Source organism: Maylandia zebra, linkage group LG12 (genome assembly GCF_041146795.1).
Source record: "Maylandia zebra isolate NMK-2024a linkage group LG12, Mzebra_GT3a, whole genome shotgun sequence".
In the NCBI taxonomy this organism is placed as follows: domain Eukaryota; kingdom Metazoa; phylum Chordata; class Actinopteri; order Cichliformes; family Cichlidae; genus Maylandia; species Maylandia zebra.
The window spans coordinates 14,482,817-14,501,278 of NC_135178.1; the positions used below are offsets into that span (position 1 = coordinate 14,482,817).

General features: G+C 39.9%; 1 protein-coding gene across 2 annotated transcripts in view; it reads right to left on the minus strand.

Annotated features, from left to right (window-relative positions):
- Positions 1-298: 298 nt before the first annotated feature.
- slc33a2 (solute carrier family 33 member 2) overlaps positions 299-18,462 on the minus strand; it is a 28,845-nt gene continuing 10,681 nt past the window's right edge. For both annotated transcript variants that reach the window (XM_004544226.3, XM_004544225.3), the window contains exons 3-6: positions 14,914-15,061; positions 8,832-8,932; positions 6,111-6,220; positions 299-2,362 (exon numbers count right to left, since the gene is read on the minus strand). In XM_004544226.3, coding sequence (XP_004544283.1) covers positions 2,165-2,362; positions 6,111-6,220; positions 8,832-8,932; positions 14,914-15,061 — 557 coding nt within the window. In that variant the 3' untranslated portion in view covers positions 299-2,164. The remainder of the gene's footprint in view (positions 2,363-6,110; positions 6,221-8,831; positions 8,933-14,913; positions 15,062-18,462) is intronic.

The following is an 18,462-nucleotide window of genomic DNA, read 5'->3' on the forward strand; positions in this document are numbered from 1 at the left end:
TGGGTGAAGAAGTGTAAAGTGGAGGTGTATTCAGGTGCCATGTAAGCTGGTTTAATCCTCCTTCATAGCATTTGTTGTGTCATTAAAGCTGTATGGGGTTGGGGATCATGTGACATGGGGCCTATTGACTTCTGTAGCCCTTAGCTAGGACACAACAGAGAGCCAGTGTGGTTTTCAGGGTTGCCACAAGTCAAAAGTGGATTTTCAAAGGCAGGTGTACCCTCAAAGACCACATAGGACCTTTTTTTTCTAGAATAAAAACGTGATAAAATTCAATAACAGGAAGACAAAAATAGACTCAACGTTTTACTCAGCAGTTTTATTTTTGTGCAAATCTCAGGCAACACAGTAGCTGAGAGACAAGAGATATGCTTTGCTTATACGTACCACAAGTCATCGGACCTGGCTACATGGATAAAAGAGTACAGATGTGCTATGGCATCCCTTTATGTGCCATGTGAGTGAAAGCAGTCTTTTTTTATTTAGATAAACGTGCTGAGGTTACTGCCTTTATTTAAAACCAGTCCATCGTTGTCCAACAATGAATTTTAAGACTTAATTTCTATTATTACATTCAGCTATGTGAAGGATTTTACTTTTATTCTCACCGAGCCTTGTAAGAAAAACATTCTACATTGCTGTTTCATTCGTATATTATAACTGGAGAAAATTATTTTCTATAGGATACAGTACCATAAAGAGTTACAGCATATAGAGCGTGTAATATTGTGCATTTGATATTTTTTTAACATGAAAAAACACAAAAAAAGTACAATGTTGTCAAGAACTGCAGTTTCCCAGTGATGTTGGTCATTCAAGTTTTCTTTAATAACAAGTTCGATTCAAAGGTGAGATGAGATGGCACCATGCAGTGTGTAAGGCTGAGGTTTCCTACAAGAAGCCAAGTGAAGGATGAATGTATTTGGTAACAAAAGAAAAGAAGTATTAAGGAGTATTGTACTCTGCAAAGAAATGAAACAGAATACAGTCAGGTCCAGTCCAGTCGGCTTGTGTTTGGACAGAGACGCCCTTTGTTGTTTGTTTGCAGTTTTACTCTAAAAGTCCACAAATGGATTTTTTTTTTAACGAAGCAGTACAGATTTGATTTGAATTTAGACTTTCAGCTTTAATTTAACATTTTACCTTACTGTGCTATTCACAGAGCTATTCTACTTTATTTAAGCTATGTTGTGCTTAATGTTTTGGCTGCTGTGACACAGTATTTTCCCAAGTTTTAGGATAAATAAACGATAAAATATTAAGTGTTTGGGTATTACAGCCATGTAACAAACAGTTTATCCACGTTCCTGAGCTACATGAGCTGTATGGTCCTCATTATTTCCCCATAATATACGACCCTGACTGTAAATACTAAATCTGTAACTCTTAATTCTTTTTTTTTTTAATGAGAAAGTCCCAGTAAATATGACTCTACATTGGTTAATTGTTAGATAGCATGTTGTATGTGTTGCCGCTCTACTCAGTCTGGCTACTCTGTATTTGCCTCCTGTGCATCGTACCATACAGCGTTGATACGAGGTAGCAATTTTTTTTTCCATTTACAGCTGTAAACCATACAACCCAGGAGAATGATTAACAAATTTACATACAGTTCATTATGACCGAACAAGCATAACAAAGAAGCAATATTGCTTTTGGCTACAGCTCTTATTGCTGTCTTATGACAATATTAAAATAGCTCAGATGATTTTATAAAAGGCTTTGATTTTTTTCCCCTTTGATTCCAAGTGATTCTTTTAGACTCCAAACTGCCCAACATTATCCACACCTCATCATCCTCCCTTCAGGAAACTCTACACACTAATCCTTACCTACCCAGTATCTGCAAGCCTCGCCGTACTCCAGTATTTTTAAGACTTTATATATGCAAAAATAAAATATCGCAAATCTGCCAGGGACATGATGTGCAATTAAGAAAACACTCAACAAGAAAAAAACTCTGTGACAGAGTACTTAAATAGCATGGCTGATTTTCCATTAAAAATGGCTGAGATAAACTTATTCAAGATCTCGTAAACTGAAATGAGTTTCTGAAGTCATGTGAGTTACATTTAACAGGATTCAAGAGCTTTTTAATGAGTCCAAATACTCAAATTATTTCACCACTGTTTCAGAACCTAAGCCAGGATGTTTCACCCTGATCTCATTTGGGCTGCTGGTGTTCCCTAAGAGCACCGGTGAAGGTAGCTGTCCACACGTGCAGGGCCGTTCCGGCAGAGAGGGTGAGGAAGAAGAGGAAGGCAACTTGGAAACCAAACCAATCCACCAAGCCTCCGGCCAGAGCGCTGAACATCAGCTTCCCCAGCACCTCGAGAGTAGCCAAGAAACTGTAGTGGGTCGCCTACAGGGAGAATTGGCAGCCGAGAGGTAGGATGAGGGGAAAAGAGATTAAAAGGGGAAGGTAAAGTAGAAGGAAGTGAGAGGAGAGAAGGGGAAATGGAGAGTTTGGGAAAGAAAGACACATTGTGAGTAAAAAGAGATAGCAGTATTGGGAGTAGAGTGCAACACAGTTACAAAAAAAAAACAACAACAACGTGAGACTTCATCCTATCCACCAGCACAGCTTATCACCTTCTGTCTCTTAGGCATTAACATGGTTAACACAATTAACCACTACAGGGAGAAACAGGGCGAGAGATTTGATCTGAAAACTTCTGGGAAAAACAAACTGCAAAAGAAGAGAAAAATCCAAAATGCTGGAATACTGGAAGAGAAAGCGTGAGATCATGGCCTGAGATGATGGAAAAAGGCCAAGTGAAGCAGGCTATCTGATCTCAGCCTTAGGCTTTCAAGAGCGGAGTGAGAGAGGGAGAACAAGAAGGAAAGAGATTACCTAATCTCCCCAAGCCTCCTCCCTCTGCCCAAGAGCAGCAGGTAGCTCTGACAAACATGGAACTCTAGTGACACCTAGACCATTACCTGAGCACATTAATTAAAATTAAGAAAAGCAGAATTCATTAGAACAAATGCTTCGAGTCCTATAATCAGAATACATTTACAAGAAGCCTGCACTGTTAATTGTGAATTTCCCAACTCTGGGGCTAATAAAGAAATCTTATCTTATCTGACAAAGAAATATTTTATCTACAAATTAGTTTTTGTGTTACAAGAGGAAAAAGATACCACACTTAACTTTATAGGACGTTTTTACAACTTTGTCGGGTTCAGAATTGTGCTTTTGTTTGCACACTGTCAACGAGATAAACAAGGGTAACATTACAATCCCTTAAATGTCCCGTGCTGCAAGAAATACTCGTGTTTCTTACTAAGTGACTAAGTGTTTCCTGCAAATTATTTGTATTACTGTAGGAACAGAGCCATGACAGTTAGTCCAATAATTTATCAGCAGATTAACCCTTAACTGGGATCACTTTGATTTCTGTTTTTTGTTAAAGCAAAAACATTTAATATTCTCTGCAGTAGGGCTGGGCCATATTATACCGTTCACGGTAATACCGGTATAATGTTAGGCAATGATAGGAAAATGAAATATCGCGACAGAATATGAGTAAAATGCGCATGCGCAGTGCCTTTGTTTTCATACACACATGGCAGATTGTTGAGTGAAACAGATGAACCAGAATTGGTTTGTAAAAATGGTGCAACTTCAGTGATGTGGAACTGGTTTGGTGTTTGTCCGTCAGATACACGACAAAGCACATTTTTTTGCAGAACATGCAAGCGGCCGTCGTTATTGTCGTATATGTCGGACTAAGATGCTCTTAAATCTGGGAGTAATCTGGGTCCTAAACTCCGTATGTTTCAGGTCAAACGAACACTGCAGCATCACTGAGAGTTAAAAACTGTCTAAATTCTTTCATCTTTAATAAAACGATCAGCATTGCTGCTTTACCAGGTGTAACTATGAAGTTTAACTTCCAGGCATCCATGAATACAAAATTTATTACATTTAATGGAGTTAGAAGTTAGCAGAAGCTAGCGGAAGTTAGCTCGCTAGTTTCGCTAGTTACCTAAGCATGATATTGCATGTTCTGACTGATTTCTGAAAAAATTCAAACGTACAGCTCTGCTTTCACTTCCAACATAAATGAAGACAGGAAACTAAACAGCAGTGACGTTTGTAGGGTTACTGAAGTTGGGCTAGCTGGTATATAATGATGTGCTACGTGATCGCTAGCGACACAGCTATGTTAGCATAACATAAACAGTGAAGCTGGAGGACGAACACTAACACTTTTCCACTTATAAAAGTTAACGTTAAGGTTCCTGATAGTTAGAGACAAATGCAATCGCATGGCAGGATGCTGTAAACGGACCAAACTTCAGTCAGGAGAACAACTGAGATAATCCATCCACAATACGAGGTTAGTTATACTGCAACAACATGGGAATAGAGCGGTTGCCAAAGAATTCAACATTAATGAATCAATGGTACAGAAGTGGAGGAAGCAAGAAGAATGAGTTTAATAAAGTTTGATTTATCTGACTGCTTTGTTTCACTTAATGTGCCTTATAATCCCGTGCACCTTATGGTCCGAAAAATGCGTACTGCACACTGCAGTTTAATGTTGCAAAGCACCTCTTTTTAACTTCAGTGGATATTATACATGGTTATGCTCAGGATATGTCAGCCCATTTCTACTGGAAATGCCTTTTGGTTAAACTTTCAGCAAGGAATTTGCATTTGCACTGTTACATTTTTATAAAGCTTTAATGTACATAAAAACCAGCTTCTTGTTTAAGTGAAAATAAATGGAAGGTTGTCTTTTTGCGCTAGTAATGTTGTGGAGTTGTATTTTGTCTCGCATCAATTATATCGTCAGTTATATCGTTATCGCAAATTTTCAAATATATATCGTGATAAATATTTTTGGCCATATCGCCCTACTCTACTCTGCAGTTCACTACCGTCTTTTCTTTTCTTATTTATGACTTTTTTTTTAGATTTTGGAGAATGGACCATGCTCACTAAATCAGCTGAGGGCATTTCTCACTGGAAAAAAACAAAGACTGAAAATCATATCAGAATCTGATGAGTGGTGAGTGGGGTCTGTGGTCTGCAGGCTGAGGTAGAGCGCTCTGAGAGCCTGTGTAACCACAGTTAAGTGAAGTGCCTTTATTCTGAGCAACTTGTTTAACGGATTCGGTTTCTTTCTCCTGGGGATCGTTAACAAGCACTCACAGTATCAGTTTTCTGTTACTGGATAGCACTACCTTCAGTAACGCACACATTTACACACCAAGCGCAGGTGAGCTAATGCTCTCCTCTCATGTATGTACACACAGACCAAAATCCCACACCGACACTACAAAGAAAAACAGCCAGTCTGTGTCATGAGAATCTCTCAGATTAACCTCTGCTCTCCTTGTGAAATGCTGTACTTGTTCTCTCTCCTTTCATTAAGTTAAATTTCATAACTGGATCCTGGTGTCTGTGCTTCAGCTTGTGATTTTTTTCCCCTTCATCTTTCTTTTTCACTTTAGGACTGACAGCAATTTAAATGATAATTTGTCACCTTCAGAGATTGACTGAGTGACGTCTGAATGGCTGTGTGAAAAACGATCACCTCCAGGCAACGCTGGCCCAGATACGACGGGGACAAAAGGAGTTATGTCAAAGAGGAGAAAATGAGCAAGGAGAGGAAAAAATTCAGAGTTGGAAAAGAGAGCGTTTAAAAGACTAGAGAATGACAAAGAGACAGGCAGTAGGAGGGACAATGTCAGCAAGGGGGCCAGCAATGCAAGGAAACTGGGGCTGCTGAAACTTGACATTTTCCAGGTGGAAACAGCTGATGAAAACTGACAGGTACAGGTGACAAAAGGTATGGCACTTAATGCTGAAAGATTTCCCTCTCCAGCATCACTTTGACAACCAAAGGAAATGAGCTAACATTACATAATTTAACCTAAACAGAGGTGGTTGGGGGGGGGGGGGGGGGGGGGGGGGAGAAAGACAGAGGGTGAAAACAATGAAAAGACTGTATTGTTGGCTTGTTGAGCCACAGGAGACCTAACAGTAAAGCACAACGCAATAAACATTAAAAAAGATGATGACAACAGAGCAAAACTTGTACATGAAAGCAGCCCTGGGCTAGTTAATGAGCTTGTTGGACAGAACTCCTTTTTACCTGAATGCTTTCCTCGGCCCTCTGAGTGCAATGCATCATGGTAGTGAAGGTGAGCGTGGTGATGAGACCACCCAGGAAGTGTTGAACACTCATGCTCAAGACTGCCATACCTGAGAAAGCACACACACGCAAGTAAAATGGATCAAAACCAGCCTTGACGCATCTGAGTCTAACTACAATAAGACAACAGAAAACCCAGCAGTTCCTTTTCTGAAAGCAGGCAGAAAGCTTGCAGCTTTACACGTCGTTTTCTCTGCTACACTACTCACTTTACAATTCTATGTTAAAGTGAAAGCAGAGAGACAAAGCAGCGAGAAACGGTAATCTGCTGAAGTGCAGCTCCCCCCCCTCAGTCCCAGTCCCCAAAACACATGTAGTGTATCCTCTGAGGGGAAGTGGCAGAGCAGTGTTAGTGGGGAAACAGAGGAACCACAGAGCCTATCTGTCTCTGCTCCCACTAACACTGAATTATTCACTCAAGCCGCCAGAGTTTTTGCCGAGCAAGACTCTTCAGTCAGCGACATAAGACTGGTGGAGTCAAAAAGATACACCGACTGATCAGACTGGAAGAACGGGAAGCGGAGGGTTATCATGTAATATTGAAAAATCTGAAACTGAATGTTTTTTTTCTGTTTTGAGGGTTTTTAGTCAAGTTTTCCTGAAATCTTTGTTCTGGGTTTAAAATGGAGGCGGGAGATGCCTTTACTTTGAGTTGGAGAAGCTTGATAGGGTAAGAGACGGGCTCAGGAGGAGATGAATGGTGTGAATGTGAATCCCGACCGGCTGTTCAGCGCAATCAGATGTGTCATTCAGACATTAATAAATGAATAACTGTCTGGAGGGAGACCTCTCCTACAGACGTCCTCCACGTCATGCATTAAGACTGAACGCTTGAACTATAGGCCACTGGTTAACACAAGGTCTAACAGCATTTGAAACTGCCAGTGACATTAGTACCAGGCTTTACATCCAAAGTTTGACCTTTCAAACTTGACCCACTTTTCCTTCTAAGGGTTCTTCACTTGTCATACAGCTGACACAAAAAGTGTTCAAAATCTCAAACATTTTATATTGTAGTCATTCATGATTTCAACAACTCTCTTTTCCCCAATCTTCCTATTTTAGTTGCTCCCATTAAGGGATCCCAATAGGATTGTTCGCCTCCATCTAACCCCTTGCATTCTTTTCCGTCACTCCAACACTCTGCATGTCCTCCTTGACTACATCACGAATCTTCCTCTTTTCTTCCCGCCTGGCAGCTTCATGTTCAGCATCCTTTGTCCAATAATCCCACTATCCCTCCTCTGCACATGCCAAAACCATCTCACCCTTGTCTCTCTGATATCCTCATTTCTAATCTTGTCCATCCTGGTCACTAAGCACCTGGCACCTGTCTTTCTGTCAGGGCCGCCATCTCCAAACTACACGTCATAAAAGGACTCACTACCAAGTTGCAAGCCTTTCCTTTCCCTCTTGCTGCCCTCACCTGTCACAAATCACCCCTGACACTTTCCCCCATCCACTCCAACCTGCCTGCACCCTCTTGTTCACCTTTCTTCTGTACCGTCTGTTGCTTTGGAGGGTTGACTTGAGATATTTAAAATCATTATACCTGTCTCTCTCTCTCATTCATACACATGTATTCTGTCTTACTTTTGCTGACTTTCACTTCTGTTCTCTTCAGAGCACACTTCCACCTAACCAGGCTCTCATCCATCAGCTCTCTACTTTCACTACAGAGCACAATGTTATTTGGAGACATCACAGTCTCTCCATAGGCTCCAGCTAACTTCATCTGTTAGCCTGTCCATCACCACTGGAAACAAGAAGGGGTTCAGGGTCCATCCCTGATGTAATCGCACCCCTCACTTCAGACCCACCTGTCACTCCTACCACACACTATACAAATTGCCAGTTTAAAGAAGAAGGTTTTGGAAGCCCTACTTCTAAACGTCTCTTGTTATATATCCGACTGGAGCGATGACGTGTTAGGCCAATGACTACAGGTCAGCTTCAAGTGCACATGGAAATGCATTAAATCTGAATGAATCTACTGAAAGATTTACATCTTATCCTGTCACAACAAATGTCTAATGTAAAACCCTGCTACCGAAGTCTTACTTAACCTCAATATCAAGTTACTTTCCTGTCACTGTCACTATAAACAAACAAAGAAACAAATAAATAAATAAATATCAGCTGCTTAACCACAGAACTAACACTCATTTTACACATATCCAGAACCTAAATGCACTAGCAGAAATACCATAAAACAATAGCATTGCAGTAAACCTGGGGACTATCATTGCTTGTGTCTTGCTGAGCCTGCCATAAGCACTGAACAGCATTATTTTTGCTGACTTCATTCCCTGCTGATAAAACTGTAACTGTGGCCACTGTTAGGCTTTGTAGCTTCACTGTGTTTGGTGTGTGTGTGATATTATTCACTGCCATTCACAATTCTTAAAACAAAGAATATAAAGATTCTAGGTTAATACGGGTCAGTGAGTATTAACACTTGTTTATTTGATTACTGCATATATGCTCATTGACATGATGACCAAACATGTAGCTCTTTGTTTTCATTGCCCGCTTCTGTCATATTTACATCAGAGCACCAAACATAAACCGGACTAAATAATCCAGAATTGTAGCATTTGTTAAAATATTTTGAAATCATTTACTTTGTGACCATTGTCTTATTGTGGGTTTGCTTCTCACCTTTCATGAGCGGTGATGGTTCGAGGACAGTGAGCAGAGAACTCTGGAAGACCATGCTGATTGTTCGCAACACAAACACGCGCCGCATCAGGGCCCCGATGCTGAGGAAAAACCAGCAAACAAGAAGATCATCAAAGAGCTGTTAACTAACTTTTAAGTGTATTGGTGAGCAGTGTGATACCTGATGAAAGCCACTCCAAGCTAATATCATTACATTTAGAGACACTTTGTTTGTTTCTTCGCATTTCACAGACGCACGCGCGCACACAGTTACATACGTGCACGTGCATAAGTAAACAAGTCCCCAGACACTAATTGATTCCCTGTTAGTGCAAGAAAATCATCCCCCTGTGGGTCTGGTTCATGACGTAATCAATAACCTAAGGAGATCCCCAGCATGAGAAAGATAATTAATCACTGTTAACATACATAAAAACACACACACGCACTCACACTGTTGTGTGACATCAGGGATTAACAATGCCAATCACTCAGAGGATACCTGCCACTCAAGGGACTGTGTGTGTTTGTTTATGGGGGTTTTTTGCATGTAATTATTTATGTGTTTTAAAAAAAGGTTGTGAGAAAGAAAGGGACACACAAGACAGGTTATCTGATTTAGTTAGGTAAGAAAATCTGAATTTATCTTTCATATTCAGACAGACTCTTTAAACATGTCTGCCAGTATAAATGTGACCGGAAACGAGGAGAAATAATGGTTCCCAAATAGATCTGTACCAGGGCTGTCGTGATTATATTTTCCAGCGGAGCTATCGACTATATTGATAAGTTATTTGATTACATGATTAATGGATTAAAACCTGTGCGTTTCAAAACATCTCAAAACCTAAAACCCAAGTTGATGCCATAAACTCTTTTAATTTAAATGTATTTTTATTTCTGTTCAAGACCCCCCCTCTTTCTTCTTTCACTCTTCCCTGTATCTTTATCTGGCTCTCTCTTCCCCCTGCACCCAGCGTTTCCTTACCTCTCTACTGGAAAACCAATCCTGCATCATTCACATGCTAAAGACATTCTTCTCTCTGTTGCTCCTTTGCCTCCCTTCTCAATGACAGCCTTTCATATCGCGCGCTCTCAAGAGATGCTGAGGGATGTGTGTGTGTGAGAAAAAGAAACCTCCCTGGCTGCCACCTCACACGGGCCAGGCCCAGATAAGAATAACTACGTTCTCAGGTTGCCAGGGGCAGTTGTAAAGGGGGTCACTCACTGACCACTCAGCCGTTTCTGATGGTAGTGAGGATATACCTTCCAACGGAGCTTTTAGAGGAGGAACAACAGCCCAGCCTAACTAACAGCCCTTTCTGTGTGTGCGTATGTGTGTGTACGTGTGTGTACGTGCAGGTGATGAGAAGTAGTAACCAAGTGGAGGAGCTGAGTGTACGTACAATCAGAAACTAGTTTTAACACTGAATCTACTACACATTTGTCATAACAGACCCACAGGCACAAACCACTGCTGTGCAATGATGTGATTTCACTTTTTAATTCTCACAGCTTGTAAAATCAAGTTAAAACTAAGGGGTTATCTTCAGCGGTCACATGAGAAAGCATCATACCAAAAATAAAAGAAAAACAGTTCATACTTGAGAAAAAGAATTCTTGATTCTCACAAAACAGGAGATGATTATACGAAATATTCACTCCACCTGTACAGGAATGGACTGTGAGAATCCAGTAAAAACATCACTTTTGCAGAAGACACACTTTCAAGCCAGAGTGAAGCATGTCAAGGACAACCCGGAAAAAGATTATGCAGACTGGAGGCCATCCTTTGGTCGGATGAGACAAAACTAGAACCACAGTACCTGCAAAGAACCCACACAGGGACAGGGAGAATGTGCAACCCCCACGCTCAAACCCAGAGCTTTACACACAGTTCAAATAAATTACTACTAGGGGAAGACAGTTTGAGACTGGATGAAGCCAGTGATTTATTTCCCAATGTACAGTCTTTGAATTTTATTGTACAATGGTTTTAAACCTAAAACATCACCAAGAATACTTACTAAGTATATTTTGGGTCAGTGCAAAACCTTGCAAAATGAAAAAAAGATTGGTAATGAAATTGATGGCTTGTACAAATTTAAAGGTATAATTTCCAGGCTAAATCTGTCTATCTTGTGCAAAATAACACATTTAGAGAGTATTCTCTGTGTTGTGAGGGTGTGAAGATTTTACCGCCTTTACAAGTTACATAGGTGTGAAATGGAGAGGGAGAGTGAAAGATCAAAAGCCAAAGTATGACAATGACATCTTTTGAAAGCACTTTCCCTAAAAAAAAAAAAAAAAAAGAAATTTTTGCCTTTGGAGGCTTTCTTTGTGTTTGCTAGTGTCACCTGACAAGTGGAGAAAGCCTGGAATCCAAGTGGAAGAAAAAGGACAAACAGACTGACATAAGAGAGAGCACATGGCAACTGATACATGTCAACAAACAGGCAAGCAAACACACTCATACAGCACTGACGCAGATAACAAAACAGGGCAACAGAGACTTTGCTTATCCATTAGCTCGTCATTATACCATGTACATCTAACATATGCTAATTACTTTATGCACATAGGTGCAGAATGTTCTAATCAGCAAAGATGTGAATTAATAGCAAGAATAAGGATTTATATTAAGACTACATCACTGCATGGAGTGGGAACTAACATAATATCCTCTGTCCAGGTATTGTTGTTAGTCACAGTTCCCATCGCATCACAATGGCCATAGGCAGGGCCGTCCTACAAAGTGATTCTATAGGCAGATCGAATAATCTTACATAACTGTGGTCAGGTGCAAATGGCAATTTTATGTCATCTGTATTTAACATGGAAAATGTTTAAAAATCATATTATTAACACAAAAGATGTTTATTCAAATACACCAGAGTCTATGGAAATTTGTCTTTTTTTATTATTGTAAGATTGACAGGTTTTGTTTTTTTTCCTGAAAAGGTTTTTGGTATAAACAGTAATTAACAAATCTCATAACTTTACGAATCTTTAAAAAGTTTTATAGATTACTTTTTTGGCTCCTCCCTTCAAGAGTCACCAGAGTGGATCATCTTCCTCCATCTCACCTGATCTCACCCCATTCCTAGCATCCTCTTCTGTCACACCAACCCTCCACATGTCCTCCTTCACCACAGCCACAAATCTTCTCTGTGGTCTTCCTCTTTTCCTCCTGCCAGGCAACTTAATCTTATCCAGTATCTGTACTCTATACATGCCTAAACCATCTTGCCCCTTTTTGTCTCCAAACTGCATCTAAGCTGTCCCTCTGATGTACTTGTTTCTAATCCTATCCATTCTGGTCACTCCCGGTGAAAAGCTGAGTATCTTCAACTCTACCACCTTTCTTTTTGTTAGTGTCACCATCTCCAATCCATACATCATAGATGGTCTTGCTAACATCTTGCAAACCTTCACTTGCCACTTTCCTTCTGTCATACATCACCACTAACACTCGTCTCCACCCACCCCACCTTTCCTGCACTCTCTTCTTTACCTCTCTTGTGAACTACTGTCCATTGCTTTGGACGGTTGATTCCAGGTATTCAAACTCCTTTACTACCCTTCACCATTCCATAAGCATTCTGTCTTGCTTCTGACTTTCATTCTTCTTTTCTCCAGAGCATACTTTTACCTCTGAAGTCTATCTTCCACCTCTTCCCTACTCTAACTACAGATCACCATTACCATCTATAAAGACCATAGCGCACAGTCTTCCTTCCTGACTCCTCTGTTAACCTATTCATCACTATTGGAAACAAGTAAGGGCTAAGAGCAGATCCCTGATGTAATCCCACCCCTGACAATGTTTATTCATCTCAAACTGTTGTAATTTACAATTGAATGTTCTAACAGGTACCTGTCTGTCACCTGTAGCAGAAAGTCTAGCATCTTATACCTGTCTGTAAAGGTGACAATTAAAAAAACTAGGTGGATATTGTGTCAAACTTGAGGGGTCCTTGTGTGTGTGTTTGCATTGTGTCTTTGCACACATCAGTGTTTGTCTGATGGATTTGCTGCTCATGTCCACGCTCCAGAGAGAGGGTTCCCATGCTCTCAAACAAGGCAGTGTTTACTTAAATTACTGCAAACCATATAAAGAGTGATACGAGGCTTAAAACATGAGATAGAGAAGTAAAGGAGACAGTCAGTGCACACAAAATCACAGATGAAAATAATGGTGGGTAAGTAATTTCTTGACAGCCACTCTTCCACTTAGACCCTTTCTGATAAAGCTTCAGTGAACAGTAGGTGAAACAAGTGAAGTGAACTTTTTCACCAGTTTCCTCAAATTTTTAAGGACTCACTACATACACACAAAGCACAATTTTTAAGGCTAATAGCTCTTTGAGAATTGTTTGATATTTCACGTTATGAAACCACTCTGGCCTATGCAACACTGCATACTGTGAAAAGTATTACTACTGTTTATTTCACCATCCTTAGTTAATCAGTGTGTTTACTGGACTATTATTTTGTCTCAGTTTTACTGAAGTAAACACTAAAAAGTAATTAACACTGGAAATACTCAAAGTCATTATAAATTTACAATAAATACTGGAGTATTATAAAAGATTAACACTATAGGACACTTTACTTTAGTTTCCATATAATGGCCCAGTACTGTACTCTCACAACATGCATAGTGTTCAGAGCACAAGTTAGCGACATGTTGTGCTCAAGTATCTGCACTAAAGAGGTGATTGTTTTGTGTGTGCGTTATGCTTGGACACCAGATGTGAAACCCATCCAACAAGACTAACACCTGGGCTCATCGGATGGTGATCATGAGAACACATGGCTACATCAAAAGGGAATGGGTTCTTCAAAGGGGAATGTTTTGACAAATAGTATGACGTTGAAGTCTGACCTAGCTAAAAGTAATAAACTACAAACGAGAGAGTACCATTTTATTAGAGCTGAATACCTGCTAGAATGGAGGCAGGAGGGGGAGGGCACAGTAGGCCATTCTCTATAAATTAAGACCCCCCCTCCTACCGCCCGGTGTGTCTGTCTTTAATAGGGTTTGATTTTGTTTGTCTACTGTTTGCATCCCCCAGGGCATTTTTGTCTCTTTTTTGTCTGAGCTTTGGGTTTATTGGAACTGCTTTTCAATAAACTCTTTTATGCAATTTAAACTTGAATCTACAGTGGTTTTTGTGTATTTTCTGACTACATTAGTAATAGTTTAAGATTTTTGTTTAGAGAGTAAATCAAATCTTCACCTCCAATTTTTGAAACAACAGAATAGCCTTGTTGGTGCCTATCAAACTATTATCTCTGCAGTTTATTCTTGGATTCAAAGAAAGAAATGGGTAAAAATTATGTGTTTTTGGTACAGCCTGCTTGTAACAAAGTACCTAAAGCTACAATTTAAAATTGGTTCTTTGCTACAGTTGTCTGTTATGTATAGAAAAATTACAGGTTCATCTCTTGAGTAAGGAGTCTTTTTTATGTATGAATGATTCAGGGGACAGTGTTATGTGGCTTAACAAAAAACAACTAAACAAAAATAAGAAACCCCAACAACATACTCTGAAAATGGTCAGGTTCAAGGACGAGACCGAAAATGAATGACAAAGCAGTCAATGTCCCAAGAAACATTTTATAGACCTTCAGAAAACCCAAAGAATTATTGTTCAAGGCCACTTTAAAAAGTGCACAGTACTATATAACAGAAATGGATAGACCTATAAGAAAGTGATTTTGCAATGTCTTCTTGGATTGATGGTGATGGACTTTTTTCAGTACTCTTTAGCACTTGATATTAAATAATCGATTAACTGAAGAAACCTACCTGCCAGGTTAGTTCATGATTAAATATCTTAGTTTCAAGCCCAGGTGACTATTACACAGTTTCATGAAGAATGTGGAGTTAGTAACATGCAATTTAAAGTTTTTCACAGGCATTTTACACATTTTTCAAGGGCAAACACCCCCCAAAGACGCCACTTAAATTGAAGGGTTTTGCAAAGTGAGACCACTTAAAAGAGTCACAAAATATTTCTGCCACAGAAAGGCCATGGTGAAACCAGTGATAAATGATGGTGCTGATGAAGGCTACCTAAACTGAGCGAGCAGCAGGCCTCCCAGGGACGATCCGCAGATGGAGAAACCCATGGCGATGACGCCGTTCCAGAAGCCGAGCTCCCTGGCAGTCATGTGGTGATCCAACAGGAACAGAGGAAACATGGTTACTGCACCCTGCTCACCTGCATACACAGTGATAGTAGACAGAGGTGGACAAGAAGAAGACGTCCAAATGAATGATGAATTAAAATGGGTGAAGGGTCAGGGTGGTGGTTTAGGGGTTGTAGGATACAATGAGTAAAAGACGCATTATCTACCGTATACATCTGACTAAGCATTGCTATTTTCACCAACGGTAAATATAAGAGACACTTTCTGAATACACATGCCTATTCCAATCACAGTCAAATATTATGAGGGTGCTGTATCAAACTGTTTAGCCTGCAACACTGAAAAATAAAACATGGTTTTCCTGGGATGACGACTGCAGAATCAAATGCGGAACATGTGGCGCACCCAGGCCTATTCCTGGAAAGTGTCAATAATAGATGCCTGACAAGAAAAAGAATACCCTCAGTCACTTTATCAAACGGGGGCCTAGCACTTTTCCTAAAGCACAAAAAGGAAAACACAACAAAAACACAGAAACTTCCACAGATGAAACAGACCGCACAAAGACCTTTCAGTCAAAATAAAAAGTTTCTGTCAGGCAGTAAGACTTTCTCTGTGTGGTATTGAGTGTGGGGGTAATGTTCTGCTGAACATTACAGTAAAATATTCAGTGGTGCCGACTATACGCCATTATTATATTAATGGAGACTGACTTCAGAAAGACAGTGGGACCAAGGAGCTGTATGAGTGACAGCTTGGCTCCCAGACTGCTGTCAAATACGACACAACACAACCGACGACTCACTCACTCAGTCAGCCAGGAGACAAACAAAAATAGAGAACGAGGGGGGGGAAAAAGACAGATGAAACAGACTGAAATGAAAAAAATAATAAGAGAAAGCCGAGGAGCTAGGTAGGGAGTGCAGCAGCGGAATTAGAGTGTCACTGCCGAAACAGCGGTGTGACAAGCCTGCGGAAATTCGGGGAAGGAAACGTGGATTCTCCACGTCTCCCTCCTCTGTCACTCATATTTTACTGCTGGAAATTTGCATATGGTTATCAGAGATGGGAATGACCATGTTCGAGCTTGTCCTGAAAGGTCATTTAGTCAGAAAGGATTACTTCTAAAACAAAAGTGTTTGACTGTAAAATATTTGTTGTTTAGTGCTTCAGAAAATATGCGAAACTGACCCAAGAACTGCCACTGCAGCAAATCTAAAAAGGTTTCTTACATCACACAAAGGAGGGAAACCCCATAAAATGTGCAGATTTTAATAGTGGTTGATTTATATTGCTAACTTGAAATGAATAAGTCACATGTACTAACAACACATAAAACCAGAAGTTTAAATTTCACAAAGGATATCCAGAACTTGTGCATAAATAATAATAATAATTAAGGAAAAATAATATTACACTGATGCATCACTAAAAATTAATCAATGTCTCACTATTTCAAAACTATTTTTACAATAAATCTAAAAAAGTTTGACTAATTATAGAATGGATTCAGAACAATTTTGACAATTCTTCAAGGAGCAAATTCAGATTCAGAGCAGAATGTTTTTGGGTTCCCGCCACACAAATGTAAAGACATGATGCTTTCCCTTTTTCTACATCCTGATAAAGTAAATATTTTTGAGTGCTGGTTGTAAAAAACAAAACAAAAAACCCCCCAAACAAACAAAGAAAACCCAAGCCATATTTTACTGCAGTCAAAGCAATTAAACGGTGGCGAAAAGGGAAAATCTGAGTAAATGAGTGGTAACAACGATGCTGCAGACATTAAAATCCTTGAACTTTAATGCACCTCGTGAGGAAAAAAACCAAAACACTGGAGATCATATTAGTTTTGATCATTGGTATCTTATAGAGATTACACTCATGAACAGTGACACAGGAATTTATTGTTTATTACAGTATGGCACATTTTTTTCAGCGGTCAAGTGCAACTTAAACGGTATAGCAGCAAATTTCTACAAAAAACAGTAAAATCCTTTCAGTCCACGCACTCCGTGGGTGATGTCTGTGCATTACTCACATTTTAATCTGTCATCCTCTGTGCTGAACTGTTCTGAGTTGCATCAACTGAGCAATAACCATGTTAGTCATAATAAAGTAAACACTGGCAGCAGCAGTACCCATGATGCCAGAGTTGTTTACCCATGGTTCTGCGCTCCTGTGCCTGTCTGTCTGTTGTTCAGCTCAAAGCTCAGAGCTTTCACAGTCCTGCCTTCAACTAATTATTTCTTTAAAGGGGGGAAGGGGTGGTAACATGCAGGCACGCACACACACACACACAAAACAAGGCTGATTATTCCTTTCTATAAATATTCTCAAAGCAACAATTGTCCATTTCAGCAGGGATTTCATTAAACATCCGCTAAGATTAAACAGAGTGGAGGGAAAATCAGAACGAATGGAACAAGACTGAAGGAGAGAGATGGCAAGAGAAGAAGAAAGTGAGGAGGGAGAAATAAAGAAAAGGTGAAAAACTAAGAGAAAACAGGAATACAAAAAAAAGAAAAAAAGGACGAAGAAAGAAATAGGTGAAAAGGGCAAATACATAAAATACATAAAATGATATGAGTTAAACATGACTGGAGAGATAGGACAGGGATGGAGACTGCTAGAGACAGAGGAAGAGGAGGAGGGGCAGATGAACAGAGACAATGTTAGGAGGTTAGTGAAGAGGAAACAGAGGAGGAATGGCAGGCTCAAAGAAAAGTGTTTACAGAGAGAGCAGAAAGACAGCATTATTTAACATTAAGAGTGACAGCATGAAGGAAGCTCTGTTTATTCTACTAATTTAAAAAGTGCCCTATAGTAGGGTGGTGCAGATGGACAATGATCTCTGGGATAAGCAACGATCTCTTGATAAGCAAGAGAATGTTTTGTTTTCTCATCAAAGCATGAAATTATTACCATCAATATTGCATTCATATGACAGTTTATCATGTCTCCTCAAATTTTTAGCTCTTGGTGTGAGTGGCCGTGAGAGAAAAACTGTAGGTGAAGAGTACAGGACAGACAGATGAGCTACTTTAAACATACATAAAGAAGTTGGAAGAAATCAAAAAGAGCCAGGCAAATGTTATGACATAATACTGTTTTAGCTGTCCAGCTGATATCTGTCCACTTCTGTTAATTACAGCAGACAACAAAGCTCTCCTGCTGGTATACTTTGTTATTTCTCTTTGTGCTGGAAGTGGGAAATAAGCTCCCCGGTGTGTCTTTTCCTCTCTTTCATCAGGAGCAGTAACACTGTTGTTTTTTGGGGCACACAGTATGAATCAGGGTGGGTGGCTAGCAAGTGCCAGTGCACAAACGAATAACAAAAATACAAAACCTGGCATTGATCGATGACACTGATGACTCATATCATTCTGATAGATATCAAAACCATTCAGTGAACCCACGTGCCCTATGGATGGAGAACAGATGACAAAAACATGCCATCATAGGATAAAAG